Source organism: Sapajus apella, unplaced genomic scaffold (assembly GCF_009761245.1).
Source record: "Sapajus apella isolate SASKATOON/1434 unplaced genomic scaffold, GSC_monkey_1.0 scaffold46, whole genome shotgun sequence".
Classification (NCBI taxonomy): domain Eukaryota; kingdom Metazoa; phylum Chordata; class Mammalia; order Primates; family Cebidae; genus Sapajus; species Sapajus apella.
In genome coordinates this window covers 3,213,387-3,240,088 of record NW_022436986.1, presented here as the reverse complement: position 1 = coordinate 3,240,088, position 26,702 = coordinate 3,213,387, and the positions used below count along the sequence as shown (strand labels likewise).

At 50.6% G+C, this 26,702-nt stretch overlaps 2 protein-coding genes and 1 long non-coding RNA gene across 6 annotated transcripts in view; 2 read left to right on the top strand and 1 right to left on the bottom strand.

The window, feature by feature from the left end:
• SHB (SH2 domain containing adaptor protein B) overlaps positions 1-7,943 on the top strand; it is a 149,958-nt gene extending 142,015 nt beyond the window's left edge. Inside the window, exon 6 of the mRNA XM_032240123.1 lies at positions 7,014-7,943. Within this exon, the coding sequence (XP_032096014.1) occupies positions 7,014-7,197 (184 nt within the window). The 3' untranslated portion in view covers positions 7,198-7,943. The remainder of the gene's footprint in view (positions 1-7,013) is intronic.
• A 3,875-nt stretch (positions 7,944-11,818) lies between these two features.
• On the bottom strand, positions 11,819-18,285 carry LOC116524719. Its single transcript, XR_004257457.1, has 4 exons — positions 17,787-18,285; positions 17,367-17,460; positions 13,332-13,512; positions 11,819-12,309 (listed from the first exon to the last, which is right to left on the bottom strand). It is a non-coding gene; the product is annotated as an uncharacterized LOC116524719 (long non-coding RNA).
• Positions 18,286-22,799: 4,514 nt separating this feature from the next.
• The window catches only part of SLC25A51 (solute carrier family 25 member 51), a 20,210-nt gene continuing 16,307 nt past the window's right edge, over positions 22,800-26,702 (top strand). For 2 of the 4 annotated variants that reach the window (XM_032240121.1, XM_032240118.1), the window contains exons 1-2: positions 22,838-22,937; positions 23,453-23,479. The gene's annotated coding sequence lies outside the window, so the exon portion shown is untranslated. Of the gene's footprint in view, positions 22,938-23,106; positions 23,224-23,452; positions 23,480-26,702 lie in introns of those variants that run through there. The other 2 variants (XM_032240120.1, XM_032240119.1) reach the window with 2 other exon arrangements.

Sequence of the window (26,702 nt, the reverse complement as noted above, 5' to 3'; positions counted from 1 at the left end):
AGGGCCCCAGATCTCCACCCCGTCTTTGTGTACCACAAATTGAGGGAAAATGGGGTAGAGTGTCTGCCTAGCAGGCCGACACTGACCCCAGCTCTGTGAAGATTCAGTGGACTTGCGTTCAGCCTCACTGCTCACTTGGGTGGCTGCATAGTCCCAGGCCAGCCACTTGAGCCCTCTGACTGTTTCCCCACCTGTAATCTGGAGGCCTATCTCTTGGTGTTTCTCTGAGGGTGTACATAGAGCTCTTGGCAGTAAAACCACAGTTGGCAAGATGGGTAATGCTGTGCTGCTCAAATCTTTTGGCACTAGTGTTGCTGGAGTGGCTGCATCTCGCTCGTGAGTATGAGGAGGAGAGTTTCTCTGGACACATAGACCTAGCAAAATGGCCCACTTCCCTGGAGGTCAAAGAGATGGCGGGAGGAGAGCAGAAGTTGTGAGTCATAAAGGCACTGCTTTCAAGAGGCAGCATTGCCATCCCCTGGGTAGGATTCTGGCAGAAACTACCCATTTTACAGGTTTGTAAGTGGCCACGGAGGTAGCTTGCCGCAGTCACCCTCCAGGCTGGCTCTCTCACCCACATCACAGCAGGTCAGCGTTAGAGCTGGGCCTGACTCGCTTTGGTTCAGCACAAGCTTCCGTGTTTGCCTCCACCCTGTTGGAAGCAAGTACGTGTCTGCGGGGGTACAAGGGCCCTCCCCAATGACAAGCACAGAGGCATTGCTCCCGGGGCTCAGAGTGTGAGCACTCGCTGCCCTGCTCACCAAGGCCAGGGCACCTGTGACACCTCCTTCCCCTGAGAATTATCTGACAACTGATGGTTGAGCGCACTTTAAATGCACAAGCTCATTCTGTCTCCTTCCACTGACCTGGCCCAGAAATCTTTGCACGATGTAAGATTTAAATGTTTAAAATGGCTCAACAGCATTGTGCCACCTTCTTTGGGGTAATAGAAAATAAAGTCATAAGAAAGAGTCGGGGGGAATACCAAAATAAAATGGCCCAACAAAAGGAAGAGACACAGCCACTTAGAGCCCGAGTAGGGAAGGCCAGGGCCAGTGCTCACTTTACCCCTTCAGAGGACCATGATTTTGCAAGGGAACTTATCTCACATTCATGTTTTATTTAGGCCTAGGCAGAGATAGTTGGGCAGCTTAGAAGCCTCAGAAATAAGTCCTTTTCAAGTCCTAAGGGAAGAGGGATCTAACCCATTCTTCCCTGTGGCCTCCCATGGGGAGACTTTCTGATTTGAAAAGCATGTGCCTGTGTGCTGACCTTGCAGGAATGACCCTCTGGAAGCTCCCCTGTCCTTCCCACTCTGCCAGTCCTCGCTGCCAGTCCTCGCTGGCTCATCCTGGGACCTGTGCTGGCCAGAAAAAGCATGCACTGTGTCCAGCCTCAGGGTAGGGAGCTTCTCCCTTTGCTGGGCCACAATCAGGGATAAGGTCAGCCAGCCCCCAGCCTGAGGAGCTTACGGTCTGAAGGGGGGGTCACATGGGGCCTCATTGCCCCAGCTCTGGGTAGACTCGGATGGATGGATGGACAGACAGATGGACAAATGAACAGATGGAATGGATTGGATGGATGACAGGCCGAGTGCCCAACTGTGTGCCAGGCATGTGTGTGTGCCCAGAGGACAGAGCAGGCTAAGGCTCAGCCTGCTGGGAAACATCACAATGGACAGACAGGATTCTTTTTTTTTTTTTTTTTTTTTGGGACGGAGTTTCGCTCTTGTTACCCAGGCTGGAGTGCAATGGCGCGATCTCGGCTCACCGCAACCTCCGCCTCCTGGGTTCAGGCAATTCTCCTGCCTCAGCCTCCTGAGTCGCTGGGATTACAGGCACGCGCCACCATGCCCAGCTAATTTTTTGTATTTTTAGTAGAGACGGGGTTTCACCGTGTTGACCAGGATGGTCTCGATCTCTTGACCTCGTGATCCACCCGCCTCGGCCTCCCAAAGTGCTGGGATTACAGGCTTGAGCCACCGCGCCCGGCCCTAGACAGACAGGATTCTTAACCTCCAGTTCTCACCAAGCTTCGGGGAAGCCAGATTTGGGGGCAGAAAGAACGCAAAGACCCACCTGCACACCTGGATCCATCGTGTCAGGTAGCTGATGAGAGAAAGATGAGGCAGTGGTGGGAAGTTCAGGGCTCTGAATGCCAGGCTTTGGAGTTCAGCAAACATAGGTTCAAATCCTAGCCCTAACCATCTTGCATGAAACAAGGCACAGAAGCATCCTGAGCCTCAGTTTCTCCATCTGTAAACAGTGATCAGCATAACAACTTAGCACCATTGCTCTGCAGTTTAAATGAGATAATATGCAGCAATAGCTCAGCTCAGAGCCAAGTGCCCAGTAGGGGCTCTTGAAGTACTGGATGTCATTACATCTCTATTGGTCATGGGGAGTCTTAGACAGTTTTGAGCTGAGGGCCAATGTTCTGGGAACATCTGGGTCAGGACAGCAGCTCCCCATGCACCGTTCAGGCTAAGGTAAACCAGAAATCCCCTCTCTGTCTGGAGTCCTATAACTGGGTCCCACACGTTAGTCCCAAAGGGCAATTTCCTTCCTTCTCCCGCATAAATATTATATGCAAGTATTTTTAAGTCATTTCATCATGAAAAGAAGCGATTTAACATAACTATTACCCAGGATTCTTCATGAAATATGCATCAAGCAATTAGGTCTAAAAGCGAGAGGTGAGGCCTCGCACCCTGCTCAGCGGCCGGCAGCTGCGGGCTGAGTAATGTTTTATTAAAGCCCGTGATTGCGCTGCGAGGTGGGGCCTGTTATTAGCCCTCCACACCAGGCACGTTTGATAATCCTGATGATGAGGAGGTGCTTTTTGTGATGATAATGAGCGATCTGAACGCCTGTGACAGCTCCAGCACCCTGGCCTCTGCCAGCCTTACAAGACTCATTAGACAGGTCACCGCCAGAGACACCTCTCATTGTGACTTTGCCCTCGCCAAGATGTCCTATCAAAGGAGATGGGGCTGACGCAGGTGCTTGGCAGGCGCAGCAGCCTGTTGAAGCTCCCCAGGGGCAAAGGCTTCCCTGAACGATGATGGTGCAGATGATGGTGCCAAGGATGCTGCCATGAAAAGGGTGGGAGGAGGTGTGGCCCAGAGCCTGGCTCAACTGGCTGAGGATGCAGGGCCTGGGCTCTGGGCCCACCAGCAACCTGCCTTGCTGTGTCCCTTGGGCCAGGGTAGTGTACTCTGGCCTCAGTTTCCTCTACAGTACCCCAGGGGAGTGAGAGGTGACACCCAGGCTGCCTGCAGCTCGGAATACATTCCGTCTGGAGCAGCCACGCATCCCTGGGCTTACTCCTTACCTGATGAACCTCTCTGTTCTCCACAGAAATTTTCATGCTTCCTTTGCTCATACTGGCGTCTCCTTTTGTGTGAAGGTGGGAATCATTGAAGCCACTCCTGGCAGCTGCTTTTAAATTTTCAACTGTTAGGTGGCATCTCCCTCATGGGACCTTAACCAATCAGAATGTATTGTCACAACACATCACCTAGCTGTGTGTGGACAAGGCATCACCTGACCCTTGCACTGGTTGAGGATTGGCTGATAGTCTTGGGACCTCGGACCCCTGGGAGGGGGGTCACCATCTTGCCTCCCACGCTGGGGGCTCCACCAATCAGAACATACCATTCCCAATCCTCAGCACGGCCCCTTATGTGGATGCCACATATTGTCTTTTACTCCCAGACCCTCTACTGTCTCTGACCTGCCTCAGCCCTGCACCATGGATGCTGTGGAGGCAGATCAGCTTGGAGGGGATGTTTGCTCAGGGTCTGATGCCTCCCACCCACCCGCCTGCCTGGCTTCACATGGAGCACTGAGGGTTTCATGAGGCCCTCTCTTGAGTCTGGGGAGTGCTGAGGTCAGGAGCACTGACTCTGGCATCTGCTGCTGATGATCACTGTGACCTTGGCTAGTTACTTCCCCTGTCTGCACCAAGGTGCTTAAGGACATAGAGCCTGGCCTACAGGGAGGATTGTCCCTGAAGGCAATCCTGGCTAAGGCCCCAGTGAAAGCAGGACTGGAGGTGAGAGCAGCTGTGAAGGGAAGGTGTGAGCTGCCTGCAAACACTTCCTGCAGAAAGCCCTCAGGGGCTAGGCAGCAGATTATGTTTTGCACACGTGGAATCCAGGACCTAGGGCTGCAGCCACCCTCCAGGGCCATCTAGTCAGCTTCCCTGTGGATGCATCGGGAGAAGGGACAGAGCCCAGCAAGGCACAGGACAGCCTGAGGGCCAGGGAACCATGGGTGTGGCGCTTGAGCCTGGGAGGGTCAGCATGTAAGAGCACTTTTCTCCCTCTGCCTGAGAATGGTCAGGCCACAGCCAGCCTGGGGGTTCATGGAGCCCAAGTGCTGGTCCGAGCTCTGCCTTAGTAGTCTCTGAGCTTCATGACCAGCCTGCCCCATCGGCACAGCCTGGCTCAGGGTGGTAAACTCGTGGGTGCTTACACAGGCAAGATATGATTGTGTCGGAGGGATAAACAGCAGGCTCAGACTGACAGGAGGGACTTCCAGCAGACGTCTACACTCTTAGCCTGGCAGCTGCCCCACCTTGTTATCTGTCGGCAGCCAAGGTACAGAGGACAGTGCATGGCTTTTAATACTTGGTGGCCATTCTAAGCCCCTGGCCTGGGAACAGAGGAACTTAGCTTCTGCTTTAGGCTTGGTCAGAGCCATTGCCGCCATCACTGCCCACCTCCCTTGCCAGATGCTTTAGAACAAATCCGTGTGAAATGTCACCTTTACCCCTGTGAGTTACTCTCCTAACCTTGAAAATGAAAGTGGCTCACTCCCCTGCAGCTTCATACCTGCACACGGGCAGACTTGGTTCCCACCAGCGGCTGTGACCCTCTGCCTGACACCACCTCCACTCTGTCCCCCAGCATAGACGTATGAGAATCACAAAGCCTGATGGTTCTGTACCCCAAAAACATAACACCACTCCACGCATGTACACAGAGGAGAACCATGTGCCCAGGGTCACACCTCCACCCCGCTGGGTGTCCCTGGCACCTGCAGCCCCTCCTTACCAGCCATGCTGTCTTGCCCACCCACACCCCTTCTCCAGGCAGAGCTGGGCATGTGGCTCTGAGATCTCAGCTTTTTAACTCTTCTGCTGTTTTCTCAGCCACATGGTTTCAGTGTGTTACTTAAACAATCACAGCTCTTTCCCAGCTGGCACAGATCTGTGGTCTCTTTGGGGCGGCGGGTAGGTGAGTCTTCACTGGAATGAAGTTTTACATTCTTAGTGTAATGCATGCACTGTTTCCTTTCTGCAGCCTAAGCAAGTGTGCCGCCTGCTTCTCAGGCGTGTCTCAGCAATTCTCTGATGAAATGACCCTTCACTGAGGAGCAGAACTTGCCACAGGCTCTGTAATTAGAACATTGCCAGCCTTAAAAAATCTTGATTTAAATTTCAATTCTTTACAGGAATTATTCTCTCTTGAAATGTAATTGCTCTCCCAACGATTTTCTTTAAGCTGAGGGTGACATCTCTAAATACATTATTATGAGCAGATATATTGCTTAGTGCTCGCACTTCATTAAGCATTTGTTCTGCCCATTTGAAAATGGTCCTGGAGCCCAAATTAAGGTGTTAATAGAGCAGGCACTCGTAAGCTTGGGAAGCCCAGTCCTGACTGGAAGAGATGTGTTCAAGCCCTGCAGAGCCCCTGTGGAGGCTACAGCCGTGAGGGGCGGAACTAGAGCCAAAAGGCTGCAAACCTTCATGTCCACTTAGAGCTCGGTTCGGGGAGTCTCTGGGAGGCCATGGAGATGGGGGCAGGAGATTTGTCAGAAGCTTCAGCTTTCTAGTGAAGGGACAGACACCTGATAAAGTGGACTGTACTTGGAAAATCTAAAGCATCCACAGGCGTGGTGGCAGAATCACAGTAGAATCATAAAAGGCCAGGCATGGAGCCGAGGGGGCAGGCAGAGGGCAGCCTGGACAGAGCCAGGCTGGTGGAGGGTGAGGGATCCAGTGTGGCTGCAGCCCCAGAAAGAGCGGGAGAGGTCTGCCTGGGCCAGGCAAATGCTGGCAGGAGGACCGTGGCCTTGGCCCTCCATGAGCTGTTGCAGGCAAGCTTCAAGGGCTGTGGGCACACAGGCTCTGCTCTGATCTCTAAGGAACCCACCCACTGCTTTTCCTTGAGCAGACTTCAGGTGGCTCCTCCCAGGCAGGTCTGAAGCCAGCATGGTGGACACAGACTGGGCCCTGCTCTGTGGCATGCTCAGAGGAGCTGGGATGGTGGCTAAGTACCCACCGTTTAGGAAGGCATGTGTGTCTTCAGTGCCACCAGATGAAGGACGGAGCTCTGCCTGTGGGAGCCTGGAAGACCACCCAGCAGGGGCAACACAGGCTGGACCTTGGGGAGGGCAGGGTTTATGGAGAAGGTGAAGATGCAGAGGGCGGGCAGTACAGACCTTCTGCCCATATTCCATTGGCTATGCTAGTCACAACTAACTGCCTGCAAGGGGGAGGCTGGGAAATGTAGTCCCTGGCTGATTGGCCCCTTCCCAGTGACAGTTTCCTACTACTGAAAGGAAGGCCAGATCACCTGCCATCCCTGCCACAGAGTTTCCTCCTCTGGAAACTGGGGGTGATGACCCCTGCCCTGCCCACTTGTCATGGCATTGGAGACGTGAACACTTTGCACCTGTCAGGCAAGGCTGAAACAGGGATCTGCGCTGGTAATAGAAAGAGGGACCAAGTTTTGTTTTGTTTTTCTGAAGAAGCCCCCGGAAGCACTCAGTGTTGGAATGCTGTCCTGTAGCAGTGGCGGCTGCTGCTGGTTCTGGGTCAGATGCCAGAATTGAAGGTGCGTTTGGGTGCAGGTGCATTTCATCTGGTCCTGGTTTGGAGAGGTGCGGCTCACAGCCACTTCCTGGCTGGGTTCCCTTCTGTCCCAGACATCTGAGGAGTCCCTTGGCCTCAGCCTGAGTGTCAGAGGGGTAGTTCTGCTAACCTCTGTGTTTTGTTCACAGGAGCAACCAGGGTTTTATGCACATGAAACTGGCCAAAACCAAAGAGAAATACATTCTGGGTCAGAACAGCCCTCCATTCGACAGTGTCCCGGAAGTCATCCACTACTACACCACCAGAAAGCTGCCCATCAAAGGGGCCGAGCACTTGTCCCTCCTCTACCCCGTGGCTGTGAGGACCCTGTGAACGAACCAGACCTGCCCTGCTCTGTGACAGAGCCTGAGACTTGGAGGCACCCAAGGGCCCCCCAACCAACCAGCCTGGCAACTGTTGCTGGCTGTGTCATTTGTGTTGTGTGTATGGTACTAGCACACCACTGCATGTCTCTAGAATGCTGTTGCCACTTACGGGGGCTGGAGAAGGCCTGGATAAAGACAGAGGGGTGGCCAACATACCACCCCAGCCCCCACCCCCAACCCCTTCCTTGAGTTTCTGTGAATTAAAATATTTGCAAATCCATAGAGATGCCTTCCAGGATGAACAAAGGCAGAGCAGCTCCGAGGGGCGGGGTAGGGTGGGGCGGGAACTCCCTGGCTGACATCTCTTTGTTCTCCAGCTGTCTCGAATTCACACCTGTGTAGGGGGCAAAGTTTTCCCACAGGGCCCTCCTCCCCTCCCCACCGGTGCTGGGAGCCCCAGAGCCCCAAATGAGAGCCCCACTGATGCTGGGAGCTTTCAGAGCCCTGGAGGCCCCAGGGTTCCCGCCTCTGCTGGTGTGTGTGTGTGTGTGTGTGTGTGTGTGAATGTGTGCGAATGTGTGTGTGAGTACAGATGTGAGGAGGTGATCACACACAGATGGGTAAGCCCGCTGATCTACTTGTAGTTACTCAGTGTAATCATTAGGTGATCTTCAAGGAATCATTGTGCAGTCAAAAAGAGGATTCAATTATTTATGAATAGGGTGTGTAAATAAAATAGTCATTTAATATATAGTCTTATCCTTGTTTTATATACTGCAGAGGGTCTCTGAGGGGCAGTGCTTGTCTGTTGGTTTCATTCCCAGAGCAGGGTGTGTCTCCTCTGGGCTTGCTGTTGTGGCGGGCCCCAGGGTGGGGAGGGAGGCCGAGGCCCCAGCTCCAGCCCTCAGTGCTCTGGCAACTGGGCTGAGGCAGTCGGTAGCACTCTGGGTGTCAACCCAGAGCTCACAGTTCAGGCTCCAGCAGCAGTCATAGTCAGGAACTTCAGGTGTTGATGCAACAACTGGGCTTTCCCTCCGACAGTAGGACATTGGTGTTGACGCCCTCCCCCCCACCCCCAGGGCACAGTACCCAGCTGGCTACAAAGGGCTGTCTCCCCACTATCTGTCAGCACCACCTGGGAGGTATTTAACGTGTAGGGAAAGGGAGACAGAGAGGAAATGTGATTTGCCAAGGCCACACAGCTCACTAGCAGCAGAGTGAGTGGCACCAAAGCTAGTGCTCTTTAGTTGGCTCTGCATGGCCTTGCTGTCAACCCTGCCATGGAGGAGGCAGCATCCTGACCTCCCAGGGACATGGAGCCCTTGGTGGTCCACACTGCCTCCACACATGAGCGTATGCACGCACACACACATACACGACCTCTCTCTTGCTTGCCACTGTCCTGGACAGCAGCAGGGATTCCTCCCACACAGGCCGGGTAGCCCCAGTGAGGCTGTGAGTTTCTCAGCTCTCCTGCTTTTCCCACCCACCCAGCAGCATGAAGGTGTGGCCGCCCTCTCCTCAATGAGATACAAGGGTTCCAGAGCCTTCGCCAGGCCCCAGCAGGTCTGAATGAACTGGAGGTTCCATGACTGTCATCCATGGTGCACCTGGGCAGAGCACAAGGGGCCAAGTTTGAACGTCATCAGCAGGTTCAGACATCAGTGCTGCACGTGTCTTTAGAGACTGGAGGTGGTTCAGCTCACTGTCCAGATGCAGAGACAGCAGCTCGGAGAAGGAGGACTCAACCATGGCCACATGTGAGCTGGGACAGAGCCCTGCCCCTTTAGGTGGCTACACGGACTTCAGCGGTTTGTTCAAAGCCTTGCCCTCAGCAACCCCTCGTCAGTGACCAGTCTGCCTCTTGAGTCGACCTCTTGGGCCTTGTCAGTCAGTCCACGTGGCCCAGCCCTCATGAAGCCCATGCTGGCTGTGGCCAGGGTCTAGATTCTAACGAAGCCAGTCCTTTATTTGCCTGTTTGGCGTTTCCTAAAACATCCCTCAATGAGGGAGGAAGGTGGGGATGCCCTGGAAGGATTCATGCTTTCCTTTGAGGGGGGAGGTAGCAGGTAAATAACAAGATGAGTGAGGAGTTGGCACTTGTCCAGAGAGAGAGGAGCCTGGATCCCAAGGCTTATCCTCAGAGGAGGCCCGTGAGCGGCTGAGGAAGTCGGGGGACAACCCTCTGGTGCAGGGGGGAGGGTAAGACCTCACATTGGCAAGTTCAGGTCTGGCCACTTCCTGAGGCCGCTGGGTGGAGCTGTACCTCACGGCCCTCCTCTGTAGACAGTCTCCCGGGACAGAACGCTCCTCAGGAAAGGCTCTGGGTGGGTCTCAGTGGAAACTGGCAGCTGTGCCCTCTGGCCCTGACTTGACCTCCTAGGGTATTCCTGGGACTCTCTCTCTGTCCCTGGCCTTCATCTTCCTGAAGTTTCCCTGGGAGGCCCAACCTCCTGCCCCACTCAGGGACAGAGGCCAGCAGAGGAGCCGGCTTACAGGAAGGGAGCTGCTGAAAAGAATTTTTTGCCCTTAATTTTATGAACCTCTCCCTCTTCTTCCTCTAATTGTGACCGTTTCCTCTGTCAGCCTGTATTCATGTTTTCTTGGACATCTAACAATTGAAACAGCTTTTCCCTTTCAGAAACACTCGCATTCAGGTTACTGGCATTGGTTTGGTTTTTGTTTTGGGTTTTTTTTTTTTCATCTGCTGCCAATTAGTGGGGGAAAAAATTGGGCTGGATTTCTTTGAGAGAAAAGAAAAGACCTGCCACACAACACTGCGCCCTCCGCACTTGCCTGAGAACCTCCAGCTCTAGCGGCTGTGTCTTTCTTTCTCTACCTTCTTTGCTGGCTTTATTATTGACCATAATGCCCTGGCCACTTGAGCAGCTCTGTCCTTGAGCGCCGAGGAGTCAAGGGCCCTTCTGGCAGCCCCCCAAACAGGATGGCCCCCACAGAAAAAAAGGAGGCTTTGTGGGGGAAGAGGGCCCAACTGCCTGCCAGTCCCATCCTGAAATGAGAAGAATGGCCCAGGCTGACACTGCCCTGGGGAGAGGCTCATGGCGCAGCCTTTGCGGGAAAGGGGTGTGATGGCTCCCAGCCTTCAGGAGGGCAGGCCCTGCCCTCTCGGGGCGGCTTTGGGCTGGGGCCCTTCTGTGGCCTGAGTGTGAGCTGGAGGGAAACCCGAAGCAGCTTCCCATAAGGTGTCCGGTCCACAAGGTGGAGCCCGAAGGCTCACTCTGCCACATTCCCAGAACCAGCGGCCCCCTTGGTAAGATTCTGAACACAAAGTTCCAGTAGCTCCCTAGACTCGCTCTCAGAAGTGGTGATGTCACGGACCAAGGGCCTGGCAAGGACTGACAGCCAGGGTTACCATTTGCTTTTGCAGCCATAGGGACAGTGCATGTAGAAACCCTGCCAGCAGGGCAGGCTGGCATTTGGCATTGGCCCACAGATACCATGAAGGGTCCTGGCTGAATCCAGCAGCTGTCCAGCCAACTGCCATGCCTGTCCCTTCACCGTTCCAGAATTAGTGACCGGTGAAGACCAAATCTGGCAAGCCGTCCAGAGGGAGTGCAGGGCCCACAGTCTTAGATGTGGGCACATGTCCTAGAACCCCGTGGGGACCTATTCACAGGCGACCTCAGGACACAGGTGGCCCTCCGCCATTCTGCCTCCCTCCTTGGACCTCTTTGAATCTCACTGGGAGCCTCAAACCAGCCACCTAACATTCTAATTCTATGTGACACACTGTGTAATAATGAATATTTAATGAGAAGCTCTTAATATACTACAAGAGTCTCGTTTACCTTTTGGTTTTTTTTTCTTTTTTTTTTGAGACAGAATCTTGTTCTGTTACCCAGGCTGGGGTGCAGTGGCATGATCTCCACTCACTGCAACTTCTTGCCTCCCAGGCTGCGGTGATCCTCTCACCTCAGCCTTCCATGTTGCTGAGACTACAGGCATGCACCACCATGCCCAGCTAATTTTTATTTTATTTTATTTTAAGATGGAGTCTCTGTCGCCCAGGCTGGAGTGCAGTGGTGCAATATCACCTCACTGCAACCTCTGCCTCCCAGGTTTAAGCAATTCACCTGCCCCAGCCTCCTGAGTAGCTGGGACTACTGGCATGCGCAAGCATGCCCAGCTAATTTTTGTATTTTTAGTAGAGACGGGGTTTCACCATGTTGGCCAGGATGGTCTTGATCTCTCGACCACATGATCCGCCCACCTCAGCCTCTCAAAGTGCTGGGATTACAGGTGTGAGCCACGGAGTCTGGCCTAATTTTTCTGTTTTTAGTAGAGTTGGGGTTTTGCCATGTTTGCCAAGCTGGTCTCAAACTCCTGGGCTCAAGGGATCCTCCTATCTTGGCCTCCCGAAATGCTGGGATTATAGGCAGGAGTCACTTTGCCCAGCCACACTGGTGTCTTGTTTAAATGCGCCTTGAGCATGCATGCTTATTTTGTTTGTTTAATGCAGCCATGTGCCCCAGGATTCTAGCTGAACTGCCTTTGGCTTGCAAAAGCTGAGCTCTTGCCATCAGCTTCCAAAGGTGGATTGTTACAGAAAAAAGCAACCTTTTTGCTTCCTGATTATGAAGAAGAGAGAGACCTAATGAGCTCAATGCAAATAAATAAATTTGTTTAGCAGACATCTGAATGCCTACTGGCTCTCAGGTCTGGTGGATACAGAGGTGAATGGGACTCAGCCCCTGCCCTCATGAAGTTTCCAGTGTGTAAAAACAGTCCAAGGAGCTGTGGGATCCCAAATGAGAGGGAATTGAATCTGCTTGCAGCAGTCATGGAAAGTTGGGCCTTGAGGGATAAGTAGGGGTTCAGCAGGGAGCCTGGTGGGGTGGATGGTCTGCACAGAGGTAACAGGTGATAGATTCATCAGGGCGATAGATTCATCAGGGCGAGTCCATCGGAGCCTGGTGTGGTGCAGCCTGCCTTGGTAGGAGGTGGCCAGACTCCTGGGATTCCAGGAACCTCATCCCGAGGAGGCAAAAGAACAGGGCAGGGCAGGGAGAGATTGTTCATCTTGTCATGCCTGAATTAACTGTTGGTCTCCCCAGTGACGGGGAGCTTCTGGCCTCCTATTTCCTAGGGGAGCTGAATCCTTAAGGAGAGAAAGGCAGGACATGAGTCTTAGCACGAAATCTGCCATTGTTTGCCACCATCACCATGATGTAATCATGATGACAGCATTATGCAGCCCCAGGTCCACCTGGGAGTTCTGCGCCCAAGCCCCTCCTCACCTATACCTAAGGGGGCACAGCATTCCCCAGCATGTTGGGGCCTGCTCTGGAGTGATTCCCTGACCGCCCCCTGCCTAGGAACTTACCTGCGACTCTCCTCCCTCCCTCCCTCCTCCTTTTCAAGAATGTGGCTGGCTGTCTTCCCTGCTGGCCCCCTTCCTCCCCCACTCCCCAGGACTGCTGGCCTTTGGTTCACCTCTCCTTCCCCCTGTCCTCCCATCCCAGTGTCCCAGAATCTACACCTCCGACTGCCAGGCTCCCTTACAACATTGACACCAACACCCCCGTGCCCCAACACACACACGTGCGTGCGTGTGCGCACACACACGCCTGGGGAACACCTGTGCTCGGGGAGGGCAAAGCCCTGGCTCGTGGTCCTGGTGACAGAAAACATTCCTGAGCTTGGTCAGGACCGAGGAGCCACAGGCAATGCCAGTGCTCTGCCACCAGGAATTTCCTGAAGGTAAGGAGAAGAGGTCACCTCTACACTGTTATGCGTGGTGGTGGTGGTGGTGGTGGTGGTGGGTGTTTCTGTTTCAGTTCAATTTAACACATATCGAGCATGAAACAGACAGGACAAACTGGTGACCAGGAGCAGGAGACTGAGCACAGTAAACTCCTTCCTTATCAGAGCCCACAGGAAGTGGTGGGCTGCCAGATGCTTTAATCCTGCACAGAGACCCAGCAGGGTGGGCCAGAAACAGAGGCCCAGCCAGGGACAGAGGCATGCTTAAGGCCACACAGCAAGTCCTTCTCCACATGCCTTGAGAGTGACCAGGTCCAAGGGTCACCTTGGCCAGTACAGCTCTGGGAAGACTAGGGTAGGGCTGGGGGATTCTTCTCAGAGTCGATGACCCATTTTTTTTCCTCACTGGCTCCCCACCTGATTGGGAGCATCCCAGGCCTGTAGTGACTGGTGTCATCTCTGGCTTGGGGGACAGTTTCCGAAGCCATGATCTGACCAAGGTGGTAGAAGTCAACCAGTGTGGCTCTAGTGCCCTCGTGTGGTTTTCTTTAGTATTGAAGCCAGTCCCAGGGAGCAGGAATGCAGCCTCCAAGTCACCCTGTCAGTTACAGAAGGAGAAACTGAGATCCAGAGAAGGAAGAGGCAGGTGTGTAAACAGATAAACGGCAGGCAGAGCAGAGTGATGGATGATGGGTGCTCCAGCAGAAGGGACAGCAGAAGTGGCATCTGAGCTGGACCTCACATGCAGGAAGTAGGGGCGTCCTAGGCAGAGGCAACGACTTCAGCAAGAGCTGGGAGATTCCCTCTGAATTCCGATCCAGCGCTTTTCCCACTGCATTCTACTCTAAAATTGCACCCATTCATGCCCACTGAAAGGGAGGTCAGGCTGAATCCGAAGGGCTCAGTACAGAACAATTTTATGCAATATTATTTCAAAGTTATTGACTTCCAATTATAAAATTAACGTGTACTGTGGCCTGGTGCAGTGGCTCACAGCTGTAATTCCAGCACTTTTGGAGGCCAAGACGAGCGGATCACTTGAGATCAGGAATTCAAGACCAGTCTGGCCAATGTGGCGAAACCCCATCTCTACTAAAAATACAAAAATTAGCCGACCATGGTGGTAGGCGCCTGTAATCCCAGCTACTCAGGAGGCTGAAGCAGGAGAATCACTTGACCCCAGGAGGTGGAGGTTGCAGTGAGCCATGATTATGATACTGTACTCCAGCCTGGGTGACAGATCAAGACTCCATCTCAAAGAGAAAAAAAAAAAAAAAAAGAAGTTTGTACTTATGGCTGGGCATGGTGGCCCACACCTATAATCCCAACTCTTTGGAAGGCTGAGGTGGGCAGATCACTTGAGGCCAGGAGTCTGAGACCAACCTGGCCAACATGGCAAAACCCCATCTCTACTAAAGATATAAAAATTAGCCGGGTGTGGTGACGGGCACTTGTAGTCTCAGCTACTTGGGATGCTAAGGCAGGAGAATCGCTTAAACCTGGGAGGCGGAGGTTGCAGTGAGCTGAGATTGGGCCACTGCATTCCATCCTGGGTGACAGAGCGAGACTCCATCTCGGAAAAAAAAAAAAAAAAGTTGTATCAGGGAAATTTGTATTTCAGGAAAATACAAAGAAGAAAATAAAAATTACCCTAAACTCAAAGAACAGTACATTAACGTTCTGAAGTATCTCCTCAATCTTTTTCTCTATGCATATATATAATTTGTTTTGAGACGGAATCTCACACTGTCACCCAAACTGGAGTGCAGTGATGTGATCTCAGCTCACTGCAACCTCTGCCTCCCAGGTTCAAATGATTCTCCTGCCTCAGCCCATGAGTAGATGGGATTACAGGTGCCCACCATCACCACACCTGGGTGATTTTTTGTATTTTTAGTAGAGATGGGGTTTCACTATGTTGGCCAGACTGGTCTCGAACACTTGACCTCGTGATCCACCCACCTCGGCCTCCCAAAGTGCTGGGATTACAGGCGTGAGCCACTACACCCAGCCCATATATAATTATTTCAAATAAAATTGGGCTCAAGCCATGTTTACATAGTTCTATAGCTTCCATCTTCCACTTAACATAGTATCATGTCCCTTTTCCTCTGTTATTAAATCTCCTACAATATGATCTTTTATAGCTGTATATTTGCTATCTTAACTTATTCAAATTTTTGTATAACCAGCTCTGTGGGGAATTGTTCAGATATCTTTATCCATATTTCTGTCTTCTTGTAAGGAGAAATTCATAGATGGGGCATTATGAGGTAAAAGGCTAGGTACATCTTCAAGACATTCTGTCCTCCAGAGATGTATCAGTTCCTCTTCCGCTGCTATGTCCGGGAGTGCCCCCACAGATAAGCTGTCCTATTATCTTTAAAGACTTTTTGCAACTTGGACTTTACCTAAAACATGAGACATACTATAAGCAGTTTTTCTTCATCAGGGACAGCCTGAGTTTAGGATACCCATGGGGTTGGACAAGAGACTGGCCTCTGCATGTAGGGTGAGCAGTTGTCCCTACAAGAGAAGCTTTCCAGGATGCAGGACTCTGAGGGCTAACAATAGGATGGTCTCAGCAAGCCAGAACAATTGCTCTGTTACCCTGGGGGCAAGCCCCTTAGCTCCCATTCAGTAGACCCTCCCTCTGCCCCTGTGAGAGAAAGAGCCAGGGTCAGGAGCTAGAGCTGGAGCTCAGGCTGGGAAACCTAGAGGAGCTCAGAAGAAGCCCTGCCCTTCTTGGGTCCAGGACACAGGTGAGCAGAGAAACAGCCATCGCCCAGCGGGTGGGGTGGGGGGCACAGTCTAATTTCATCCCTTTCCAGCTGTGCGACCTAGGCAAGTTGCAAAAGCTTCTGCCTCCTCTGTTGCAAAGTAACACAATGGCAGCAGCCTCACGGGATTACTGCAAAGGTTAAACGCAGTGTTGAATGACTGCCCTTAGCAGGGCTTAGTGTTGTCAACCTTCAGAGGTAATCTAGGTTGAGAACAAGGTGTGATGGCAGAGGCCAGTATAGCCACAGAATTTCAAAGGAAAGAGGGGCTAGGGTGCCAGAAAGGCTTCCTGTGGGGGGCAAGAAGTGGAATCTATTTTACAAATAAAAAATGCTCTAGCCCCACTGGACATCTCCTGAAGTGAGGATTACAGCTCTTAAGCTCCTCTTCCTCTACAGCTGGAGTCCCAGAACAGTGCTCACAGTCCTCTCCATCCCCTCTCTCAGCATCTTCTAACATCTCCTCTTTCTCTGTTATTTAAATTAATTCTAACACACTTTAGTTATTATCTAAATAATAAGCATCTGTTGTGTTTACCATTTAAATAATTACATTTATTTATGTCAATATTAAACCTATTTCTTGTCTTTATTGTTTAAATGTTAAATCTGTGCAGCAGTTTTATTCTTTAAATATTAAACATGTATCGTGTTCGTTATCTGTTGTGTGTCTCCACCCACTAGAACATAACCAGAATGCAGACTCCACACAAGCAGGGATCTCAGACAGCTCCTGGCATACAGTAGGTGCTCAGTAAGTATTTGTTAGCTGAAGTAACAATGATAAAAGATCCTACCTGTGGTGGGCTTACTCTACGTGCACCTCACATTGTACATGCATTGGTCTCCCACAGTGAGAGCCCTGCTGTGCAGATGAGAAACTGAAGTTCAGGCCTGGTGTGGCAGCTCATGTCTGTAATCCAAGCACTTTGGGAGACCAAGGAGGGAGTGGCACTTGAGTTCAGGAGTTTAAGACCAGCCTGGGGAACATGGCAAAAACCTGTCTCTACAAAAAAATACAAAAATTAGCCAGGTGTGATGGTGCACACCTGTAGTCCCAGCTGATTGGGAGGCTGAAGTGGGAAGATCACTTGAGCCAGGAGGTAGTGACTGCAGTGAGCCAAGATCTCGCCACTGCACTTCAGCTTGGGCAACACAGAGAGGCCCTGTCTCAAAATAAACAAACAGGCTGGGCATGGTTGGCTCAAGACTGTAATCCCAGCTCTTTGAGAGGCTAAGGCAGGCAGATCACTTGAGGTCGGCAGTTTAAGACCAGCCTGGCCAACGTGGTGAAACCCTCTCTCTACTAAAAGTACAAAAATTAGCCAGGCGTGGTAGTGGGTGCCTGTAATCCCAGCTACTTGAGAGGCTGAGGCAGGAGAATTGCTTGAACCCAGGAGGTAGAGGTTGCAGTGAGCCAAGATTGCGCCACTGCACTCCAGCCTGGGCAACATAATGAGACTCCATCTCAAAAAAGAAAAAGAAACTGAGGTTCAGAAAGGTGAAACGATGCTAGGAAACATAAAAGTTGGATTTAGTGGTGGAGGCTAGAGAAAGGTCACAGCCCAGAGGAAAGTGGGATCTAGAGAGAAATTGCATGGTGCCGTCTACCCCAGGAACAAGAGAGAAGTGTGGCATTTTGAGTCCCTGAGCACCACTGCCCCCTCCATACCTGAAGGAGAATGAGCTTCCATCACACTGGATCTGCCATCATGGGGAACCTCCCTCAGGGTCTTGGAGCATGGTCACCAGGAAGAACCCTCATCCTGTAGATGGAAATATTGAGGCTGGTGGGGGGCTCTCCAGTGACATCACTAGGAAGTGGTGGATCTAGGATGCAAACCCAAGTATTCTGACCTTGCAGAATTGAGTTCAGTGTTTCCCAACTTGCCTGACCATAAGGTTTATACGTGGTTTTTATAAAAATACAAATTCCTAGGACCTCTGCTTGGTGATTTTTATTCAGGAGGTCTTGGGTGAGCCCTGGGAGCCTATATTTTTCACAAGTTCTCCAGGGGTGTTTTATGATGAGGGAGCTCAGGAGATACTCCCCTGGGGTCAAGGCCAGGCTGCCCACTGCCCTACAGCTCACCATCCACACGGGCCTTTGAATAAGTGCCAGGAAAAAGGAAAGCATCAACTATCACACTGCACATCTGTGACTAGCCTCAGCCCCAAAAACAATAGGAGTGGCAGAGTCGCAGCCTCATCTCTTGCTAGGTACAGAACTCGGATCACGAGACTTCTTTGAGGTCACAAAGTATGTGAAAATCAGAGGAAATGACATATTATGTGGCTGCTTGGGAAATCCACAGAGTGTTGTGCAAATGCTTCTTGTTTCATTGACTTGGCCCTTGCTAGGTAAAAATGTGTTTGCATTTCACAAGTATGTGTCACTCAGACAACAAGTAAGGTGTCCCTGATCTTACCCAGAGGTCAGCAACCTTTCTGAGCTCTAAGAGTTGCCAGGGACATGAGGTTTGCCTGGTGGTGTGCTGGGAGAAAAAGCCGGGGTATAGAAATTATGTTAGGGAGAAAGAGCCATCCGGTGTCTCGTGTGTGTGTGTGTGTGTGTGTGTGTGTGTGTTTTGAGACAGAGTCTCTGTTGCCCAGGCTGGAGAGCAATCTCCGGAGTAGCTGAGATTATAGGCATGTGCCACCACACCTGGCTAATTTTCGTATTTTTAGTAGAGACAGGGTTTCACCATGTTGGTCTTCGAGCCCCTGACCTCAGGTGATCTGCCCACCTCGGCCTCCCAAAGTAGCTAGGATTATAAGCATGAGCCACCATGCCCAGCCGTCCTTTCTTATACACTTTTTTCCATCCCATGCTTTTTCTGGAACCCACCTTGTTTGAATCCTAGTTTTCCTTTACAGATTACCTTTTCCAAGTAGCCTTCCCTGATTACAGCTGGTACAACTTCCCTCTCCCATCAACATTCATAGCACTTGGTATATGCAGATCTCAACCAATGCAGATCATTTCTCCTTAGGACTGTTTCCCCTCTGGGCTGCAGGCTCATTCACTCACGCATTCCTGAGCCCTGCAGGACCCTGTGTTTCAAACCACAGGTCACTATTATGGGTCGGGATGTCAATTTAAAGCTATTATTTCCCAAAATTGCCTGAGAGGAGTCAGCTAGGGCTAGTGTTAAATATATACAGGCCAACTGACCTCTCTCCTGGGAATTCTGATTTAGTCTGTCTTAGAACTGATGATATGTATGTTGGGTTTTTTTGAGATAGGGTCTAACTCTGTCTCTCAGGCTGGAGTGCAGTGGTATGATCACAGTTCACTGAAGCCTCAACCTCCCAGACTTAAGCAATTCTCCCACCTCAGCCTCCCAGGTAGCTGGGACTACAGATGTGCACCACCATGTCTGGCTAATTATTTTATTTTTTAAAGATAGGGTCTCACTGTGTTGCCCAGGCTAGTCTCAAACTCAAACTTCTACGACCTAGAATCTAAGTCAATGCTTTTCAATCTGTAATGTGAACATAGCATACCTGGTGAACTTGTTAAATACCAATCCTGGTTTACTCGGGCCAGAAATCTTCATTTCTAACAAACTTCTGAGTGACTCAATGCTGATGCCCTAAGTGTATGGCCCATAGGTAGTTTGGCCAAATTCAAGAGAGTCTTATCTTCAGGCACATTGGGGAAGCAAGAATTGAGCGCTGTTCTCAACCTCAGCACACCTGGGGAGCTTTTAAACTACACTAAGATTCAGGTCCCACTGCAAACCAATTAAATCAGAACCTCTGGGAGGAAGGGAGCGTGGGAGTTGTTTTGTTGTGTTGTTTTCAAAGCTTCTCAGATGATTCTAATGTGAAACAGGGCTAAGAATCACTGATTCAGTGGGTCCCCACCAGCATTAAAATAAATGAATGGGTAAATGGAAGAGAACAAACAATCCCACAAGCTTGTGGGGTAAATCCTGGGTCTCCTTTATATGTATAAATACAGATGCATGTGAGTTGCTGGATCAAAGCAGGTTTGGACATGAGTGAAGCAGAAAGGGAGAAGGTCCTGGAGTTCACAGACCAGCCATGGGGACAGACCACAAGAACAGAGGGTGGGAGCCAGGGAGGGTGGAGCTGACAGCACCAAGGGGCTCTGCAGCAGGAGGTAGTGAGGTCAGATGGGGTAGCAGTGACCAGAAGCCTCTGAACTGAGCCATGAAAGAGGAACAGGACATTGTCATGAAGCAAACAAGACCTTTTAGGCACAGAGGACAAAACATACGCAAGCATAGGGGCATGAAAAGAATACACAAGTTAAGGGAAGGGAACGACAAGTGGCTGGGTGGCCCTTTGCCATTTGGTACTGAGGGGTGTGAAGGGGAGTGGCAGAGACTGGCAATGATTGCAGGGGCCTCGAAAATATGAGCTGAAGAGAAAGGAAGATCTCTGACCCCTTGTTAGGGAATGACCTCAGGTGACCTTATCTGGGCAGCGCCACTCACAGTAGCTGAGACTCCACTGACAGTTTGTGTAAGGCTGTTTTCATGCGCCTAAGAGCCCATGAAGTCTGAGGGCACCAGACAACTTTATAGAAAGCATTTTTTGGGGGGAAGAGTGGAGGGTGATGAAGCAAAGATCCACTAGCAACATTCCTATGATCCTTTCCCCCAGGAACCCAGGTCCTCCCTTCCAACAGCTCTGCTCTCCACCTGCATTTTGTTTTGGCAAACATGTTCTAGGCACCCTTTGTGCCAAGCACTGAGTTGGAGAGCCAGGAAAAAGCCAGACAGCTCTGCCCTTGTGAGCTGGCAGTGAGAAAGATCACACCTTCATAAGTGACTACAACATAGGACAGGATGTCAGAAGCGCCCCCCCAAACTCTGTCATGGGAAGGCAGAGGCAAGAACAGTCAACCTTGCCTGAGATGATCAGGGAAGGCTTCTAGGAGGAAGAGGAGCCAAAAGGACCTTGAAGGGCTAACATATTTGGTGAAGAGCTTGTGTGACACTGGTGAAAGGGGGAAACTGGTTTAAGGAACACAGAATTTGCAAAACACTGAGACTGCATGTGGCTAAAACATAGAAGATAGTTGGGGTTGAGATGGACAGACTGGCAAAAGGGCCAGGAAAGGACAGTCCATGCACCAAGTTAAGGAGTTTGGATTTACTGGAGGAAGCAAGAGGGAACCATTGGAGATTTTTAAGCTGGGGGATGACATGATCACAGCTGGGTTAGAGGATATCTGGCAGCTGACATAGTGGCTGGAGGTATGGAATGCAGGAATAGGTGGATGACGACAGAAATGAAGTGCTAATAACTTTATGATGGATCCCGAATCCAAAAATAGAGGGTTTCATCCCCAACATTCATATGCCCAAGAAGAGCCAATTATGGGCCTGGGGATTTCTGACAAGGAACTGAGAGCTGGAGGAGCAGAAGCCGGTGCTGTGGCCTGCAGCATAAAAGCAGCAGACTGGCTCAGCTCCAGACTTGAGCGTTCCCGTTAACTTGGGATTTTCTGAGTCTGGTGTGCCCCAACTGTGTGTTTAATTTCAGTCTTTTCCTTCTTGTTCAGGTTTTACCGCAGGAGAATAACCTCTCCATTCTAATTTGAAATTAATTATTTATGTTTATGAACATGCTGGATGCCTGCCTGGTTTATTTATTTTTCGAATAATACATCTCAATAGGCATTCACACAAGACAAGGCAAACATAATTTTGAGGCAAAGGCCCTTTCCAACTATTGCCTGATTAATTGTCCTAAGCCATTGTGTAGCCTTGTCCTTATCGTTCGGAGTCCAAAATCTACCCCTCGCATACAGAGATGGCAGGTGCCTGCGTCTGACAGTCAAGATTCGCACCATCCAGCTCCACCACCTGACCCTTACAGTCTTATCTTCTGCTACTATGACTTTCTCCACTGGGCCAAATTCCAGTCACCTACCCTCCAAGGCCCAGTTCAAACGTCTACTCTGTGAAGCCATCTCTGGTTCTCTCTCAAGGGGGGGATCCCCTCATGCTTCTGAATTTCCAGACTTTTGTTTTGCTATCCTTCGCCAGACGCTAAGCTCCCCAGAACCTGGCACGCAGTAGGTTCCTCAACGCAGCATTTGCTGGAATGGGGAGCGTGGTCTCCAGCTTCCTGAGAGGCAGCTAAGCGCGGCAACCAAAGCGGGGCTCGGCAAAGACCAGACCCACTTCTGGAGTCAGAGTCTACAAAGTGCTCTCGGGGGAAGGAGACCCGCGGGGAACATCGCCCACCCGGAGCCGATCCCCCCAAGAACGCTTCACTCGGGCGGGGTTACTGTTTGGGCTGCCGAAAGCACAGGACACACACTTCACACGTCCACAAGCCTCCTGAAACGCCTCTGCCTCAAGGCCGTTCTTTCCGTTCCCTTTAACGCCTCCCATCTCTTGTACGCGTTCCAGTTTCCAACCCGGAGTCGGAACCGTCATTTCCAAAGACCCCTACAACAGCTCAGAGACGCATACAAGGCACGGGTTACTTTTCAGACGGGGCATTCACACAATACAGGGCAAACGTAATTTTGAGGCAAAGGCCCTTTTCAACTGGAATTGGGGCTCAGGGTCCAGCGACTCGTCCAAGGTCACTTTCAAGAAGTATGAGGACTATGACTTTGACCCAAGCCCTCTAACTCCCCGGCAGCGCTTCTCCCAAGACCCCCGCAGGTTGTCTGAGCTTCAAAGCAAAAAGTTTAAAAGTGATCCGTACGTCCCAAAGCACGCACAAAGCGTTCTTCTGTAAACCGCGGCATGGGTCACTGATAAAAGATTGCTCTAAAGGTTTGAAGACACCCAACAATGCTCCACAGAGGGGCCAGGACAGCACTTTCGAGTTTTCTGCAAAGTCGCTCGTGCCCCGAAAACCGACAATGCCCCTAAACCCGCCAATACCCAGACGCCCCCTGCAGGCAGCGCGCTACAGAAAGCGTTGGCTGTTTCTGGCACGCTGAGGCCACCGTACGGCATCAAGAGTGAAGCAACCCGGCTAGCGCAGCCTCGCAGCCTGACAGGTGTGATGCGGGAGCCCTCTACCTGCCCCGCCGCGGCGGCCGGCGGCCCGAAGAAGTAGGCTGGCGACATCTGGCGGGCCGCGGGTCGCGGGCCGAGGGAGAGGTGGCGGGGCAGTGTCTCCCTCACGTGATCCTAACGGCGCCGAGTGCGTCGCAGTGCGCCCCCGCCCGGGGGTCGATCACGGTCTGCGCCTGCGCGGGCCCCGGTTCGCTCGCCGTCCTCCGGGACGCCGGCGGCGATGGGTGAGTGAGGGGCGGGCGTGGGGAAGCATCCGGCCTCCCTCTTATGTGGTTGCAGGGAGGGGAAATGCGCCGAAGGGCCCATCCTAGCAGCCGGCCGCCCTGCGGGCCCACCCCTGTTTTCTGCGCGCCGGCTGCCCTGGCCCGGCCACTGTGGGCCCCGCCCAGGCGGCGCGCGCGGAATCACTTCTGAGCCTCCTCGGCTCCCGGCTCTCCCGCCTACCGCGAGAGAGTGTTTGTCCGGCTTCTGGGCGACCTTTCGCGCGAAGGAGGCCGTGCCTTCACACGGGTGCGTCTTGGGCTGGGGAGGCACCTCCCTGGTGCGCCGTAACCGCAGGGGCGGGGAGGAGCCGGGCTCTGCCTGCGCCTGGGGGAGAGCGGGGCTGGCACCGCACGGGGGCCCCTGCCTCCCGGGAGATTGGGATTTCGGTCTCCTCCCTCTGGACCCCTGACTGTGGAGTGTCAGAGACGGAAAACGACTTAGTGATCTTGTTCAACCCCCTCCCCGCTTTTCACAGGTTGGGGAAGTGGACGCCTGGAGAACGGTAAGTTCAGCTACGTAGCCTGGCAGTGCTTGTTCTGCGACACCATGTTGCATCGCGTTGTAGGAAGCTCACTTGTATAAGGATTTTCGGGGACGGTGGTGGTGGTGGTGGTGTTAGTCTCCATCCGTTATTTGGTGTTAAGTTTAGCTAGATGAAATATGTGAGCACCTCAACTTTCTGCATAATCTTTGCTTTGCACCTCACAGGCCTACCTGGCTGATCATAATTCCCACCCTCTGTTTCTACTCATAATCTGTGAAACAGAAGCCCTTGAAATGTATAGTGACCTTGCCATTTTGAGCCTCCTCTGCCCGTGCTTTGAAAGGATTCCGTAGGATCAAAAGGTGCTAGGACTCTTGAGGTCCCATAGTGGTTCAGAGCACAGGATATCGCTTTGCAACTGGAATCGCCCTTAGCGCATCTCAGGAGAAAATAAATTAGGAGTTGACTCATCTGATCTCTCGTTCGTTAGATGAAAGCAAACACAGATTAGTGTATTTTAAAATCAGATATTGCTTTGTCTTTATAGTGGCAAGATAGTTTCATAACTAGGACTAGACCCGGGCTGATCTTGTTCTGAATGCTGACTCAGACCTGCTGACTAGTGGAAATTCATATCCTTTGAGAATTGGAATCACCCTCTCCCCAGTTTTTGCAGAGACCTTTGTGCTGGGGTCATATCTGGATCATGCTTATCCATGTAGGCTGTAAATTAAGGTTTTAGATTTTACGCTATTTTCTCAGTCACAGAAGCTTGACACTTGTAGTTGCTTGAAAGTGAAGTTCATTAACTTTGCTTCCTTGTGATGCGATAGATTGTTTTACATTGCAAACAAGTGTAAAGTTATGGTAAATAAATTTTGCAATAAATTGCAAAGAATTATCCACGTTAATGAATAAAAATATAAAGATCAGTTTAGCAAAGAAATTTAACCATGTTCACAGTATAGGTAAACATGCAAAATTCTAAACTCCATTACCAAAGAATGCTGTACACATTATCCTTCTGTTGCTAAATTAAGAATCTGTTCACACCATCCTGGTCTGTAGGATTAAACTAGAGAAAAAGCTTAAAATCTGTGAAGTCCGGGAGGGTTTCATAACATTTTTTTCCCCCATCTAGGCCTAGTTTTTAAATCTGAGAATCTCAATTTATAGTAATGTTTTTAAAATAGTTTGATACGGTGGCCAGTAAATGGTTAACTTCTGTTAGCTGTAGTTTTCTGCTTGTGTAGTAATAGTCCCCATTCTCACACAGAGTCATAAAGTCACCTTTATTTGCAAAACTTCAAAAAGTAATACAAGTACTATTCCAGGAAAAAAAGAGAACGTGGGCAAAATTTTTATTGTTGTTCAAGTTCACAAATAACTTGGCTTGTACCATCAAGGAGCATATGTAAACAACTTGTAGGTGACTTTAGAATTAAAAATATTTTGTGTGCTCAATATGTAAAATGGTTGTGACATTCATAAATTGTCACAATATCATGTAATAAGTACATTAATCTGGATATTTGTGTTGATTTAACATTGTTCAGTTCTGAAACTGAAGAAGTACAAAGCATTACATAGGTACATAGGTATCAAGCATTTTTGTACTAAGTTTTAATACTTAAAATATTGATTAATCTTAGTTTGTAAGTGTACTACTAAGAGTTTTTAACTCATACCTATCAGCTGAAATAGTAAAAAGTAAGGATATAGTAGACCAATAATCATCAAACTTAATAGCCTGACAAACTCCAGTGTCTAGAATATATTTTAAAGTTAATCATATTAAGCTCCAAACCTCAGTACATTAAGAAAGGGAGAGAAGAGAGGGAATGGATGATATTCTGGAACCTTTTTTTTTCTTTTAATCCTATTTTTGTTGTGAATAGCAACCCAAAACTGACTTACTGAAGATTTTGGGACACTTAGAAGCAAGAAGAGTTGAGATGAAATGCTAACTCTCTTAAGTAGTAGTAAGGGTTTTGCTCAAAGGAAAGTACATAGCCTTAAACAGTCAGGTTAAGAAACAACGAATAGGCTTGTGTGGTGGCTCACACCTGTAATCCTAGCACTTTTGGAGGCCAAGCCTGGTGGATCACCTTAGGTCAGGAGTTCAAGACCAGCCTGAACAACACAGAGAAACCCCATCTCTACTAAAAATACAAAATTAGCTGGGTGTGGTGGCACATGCCTGTAATCCCAGCTACTCAGGACGCTGAGGCAGTAGAATTGCTTGAACTCGGGAGGTGGAGGTTGCAGTGAGCTGAGATCGAGCCACTGTACTCCAGCCTGGGTGACAGAGATCACACCACTGCATTCCAACCTGGGTGACAGAACAAGATTCCGTCTCAAAAAAAAAAAAAAAAAAAGTAAAATTGATAATTCACAAGCTGCTTCTTTGCTAGGAGAGGGAAGGTTATAAATTAGATAAACTGATAACCCTACTCAAAAAGGAAACGTAAGAACACAGGCTAGAAATAATTTTTTAAAACAGCAAGTATTGGATGGGGGCAGTAGCTTGTAATCCCAGCACTTTGGGAAGCCAAGGCAGGTGGATCACTTGAGTCCAGAAGTTCATGACCAGCCTAGGCAACATAGTGAAGCCCTCTCTGCACTAAAAAAAAATGCTTTTTAAAAGTTAGCCAACCATGGTGTCATGTGCCTGTGGTCCTAACTACTCAGGAGACTGAGGCCCAGGCTGCAATGAGCCATGATCGTACCACCGTACTCCAGTCTGGGTAACAGCAAGACCCTGTCTTTTTTGTTGTTGATGTTGAGACAGAGTCTCACTCTGTCACCCAGGCTGGAGTGCAGTGGCATGATCAAGGCTCACTCCAACCTCCGCCTCCTGGGTTCAAGCAATTCTCCTGCCTCAGTCTCCCAAGTATCTGAGACTACAGGCATGCGCCAGCATGCCCGACTAATGTTTTGTATTTTTAGTGGAGATAGGGTTTCACCGTGTTAGCCAGCATGATTTCAACCTCCTCACCTCATGATCTGCCCACCTCAGCCTTGCAGAGTGCATATTACAGGCGTGTGCCACCGCGCCCTGTCTCTTGAAATAAAAATAGGCTACACGTAGTAGCTCATGCCTGTAATCCCAACATGTTGGGAGGCCAAGGCGGGAGGAACACTTGAGCCCAGGAGTTTGAGACCACCCTGGACAACATAGTGAGAGCCTGTCTCTACAAAAAAAAAAAAAAAAATAAAAAAAGCGCCAGCATGCCCGACT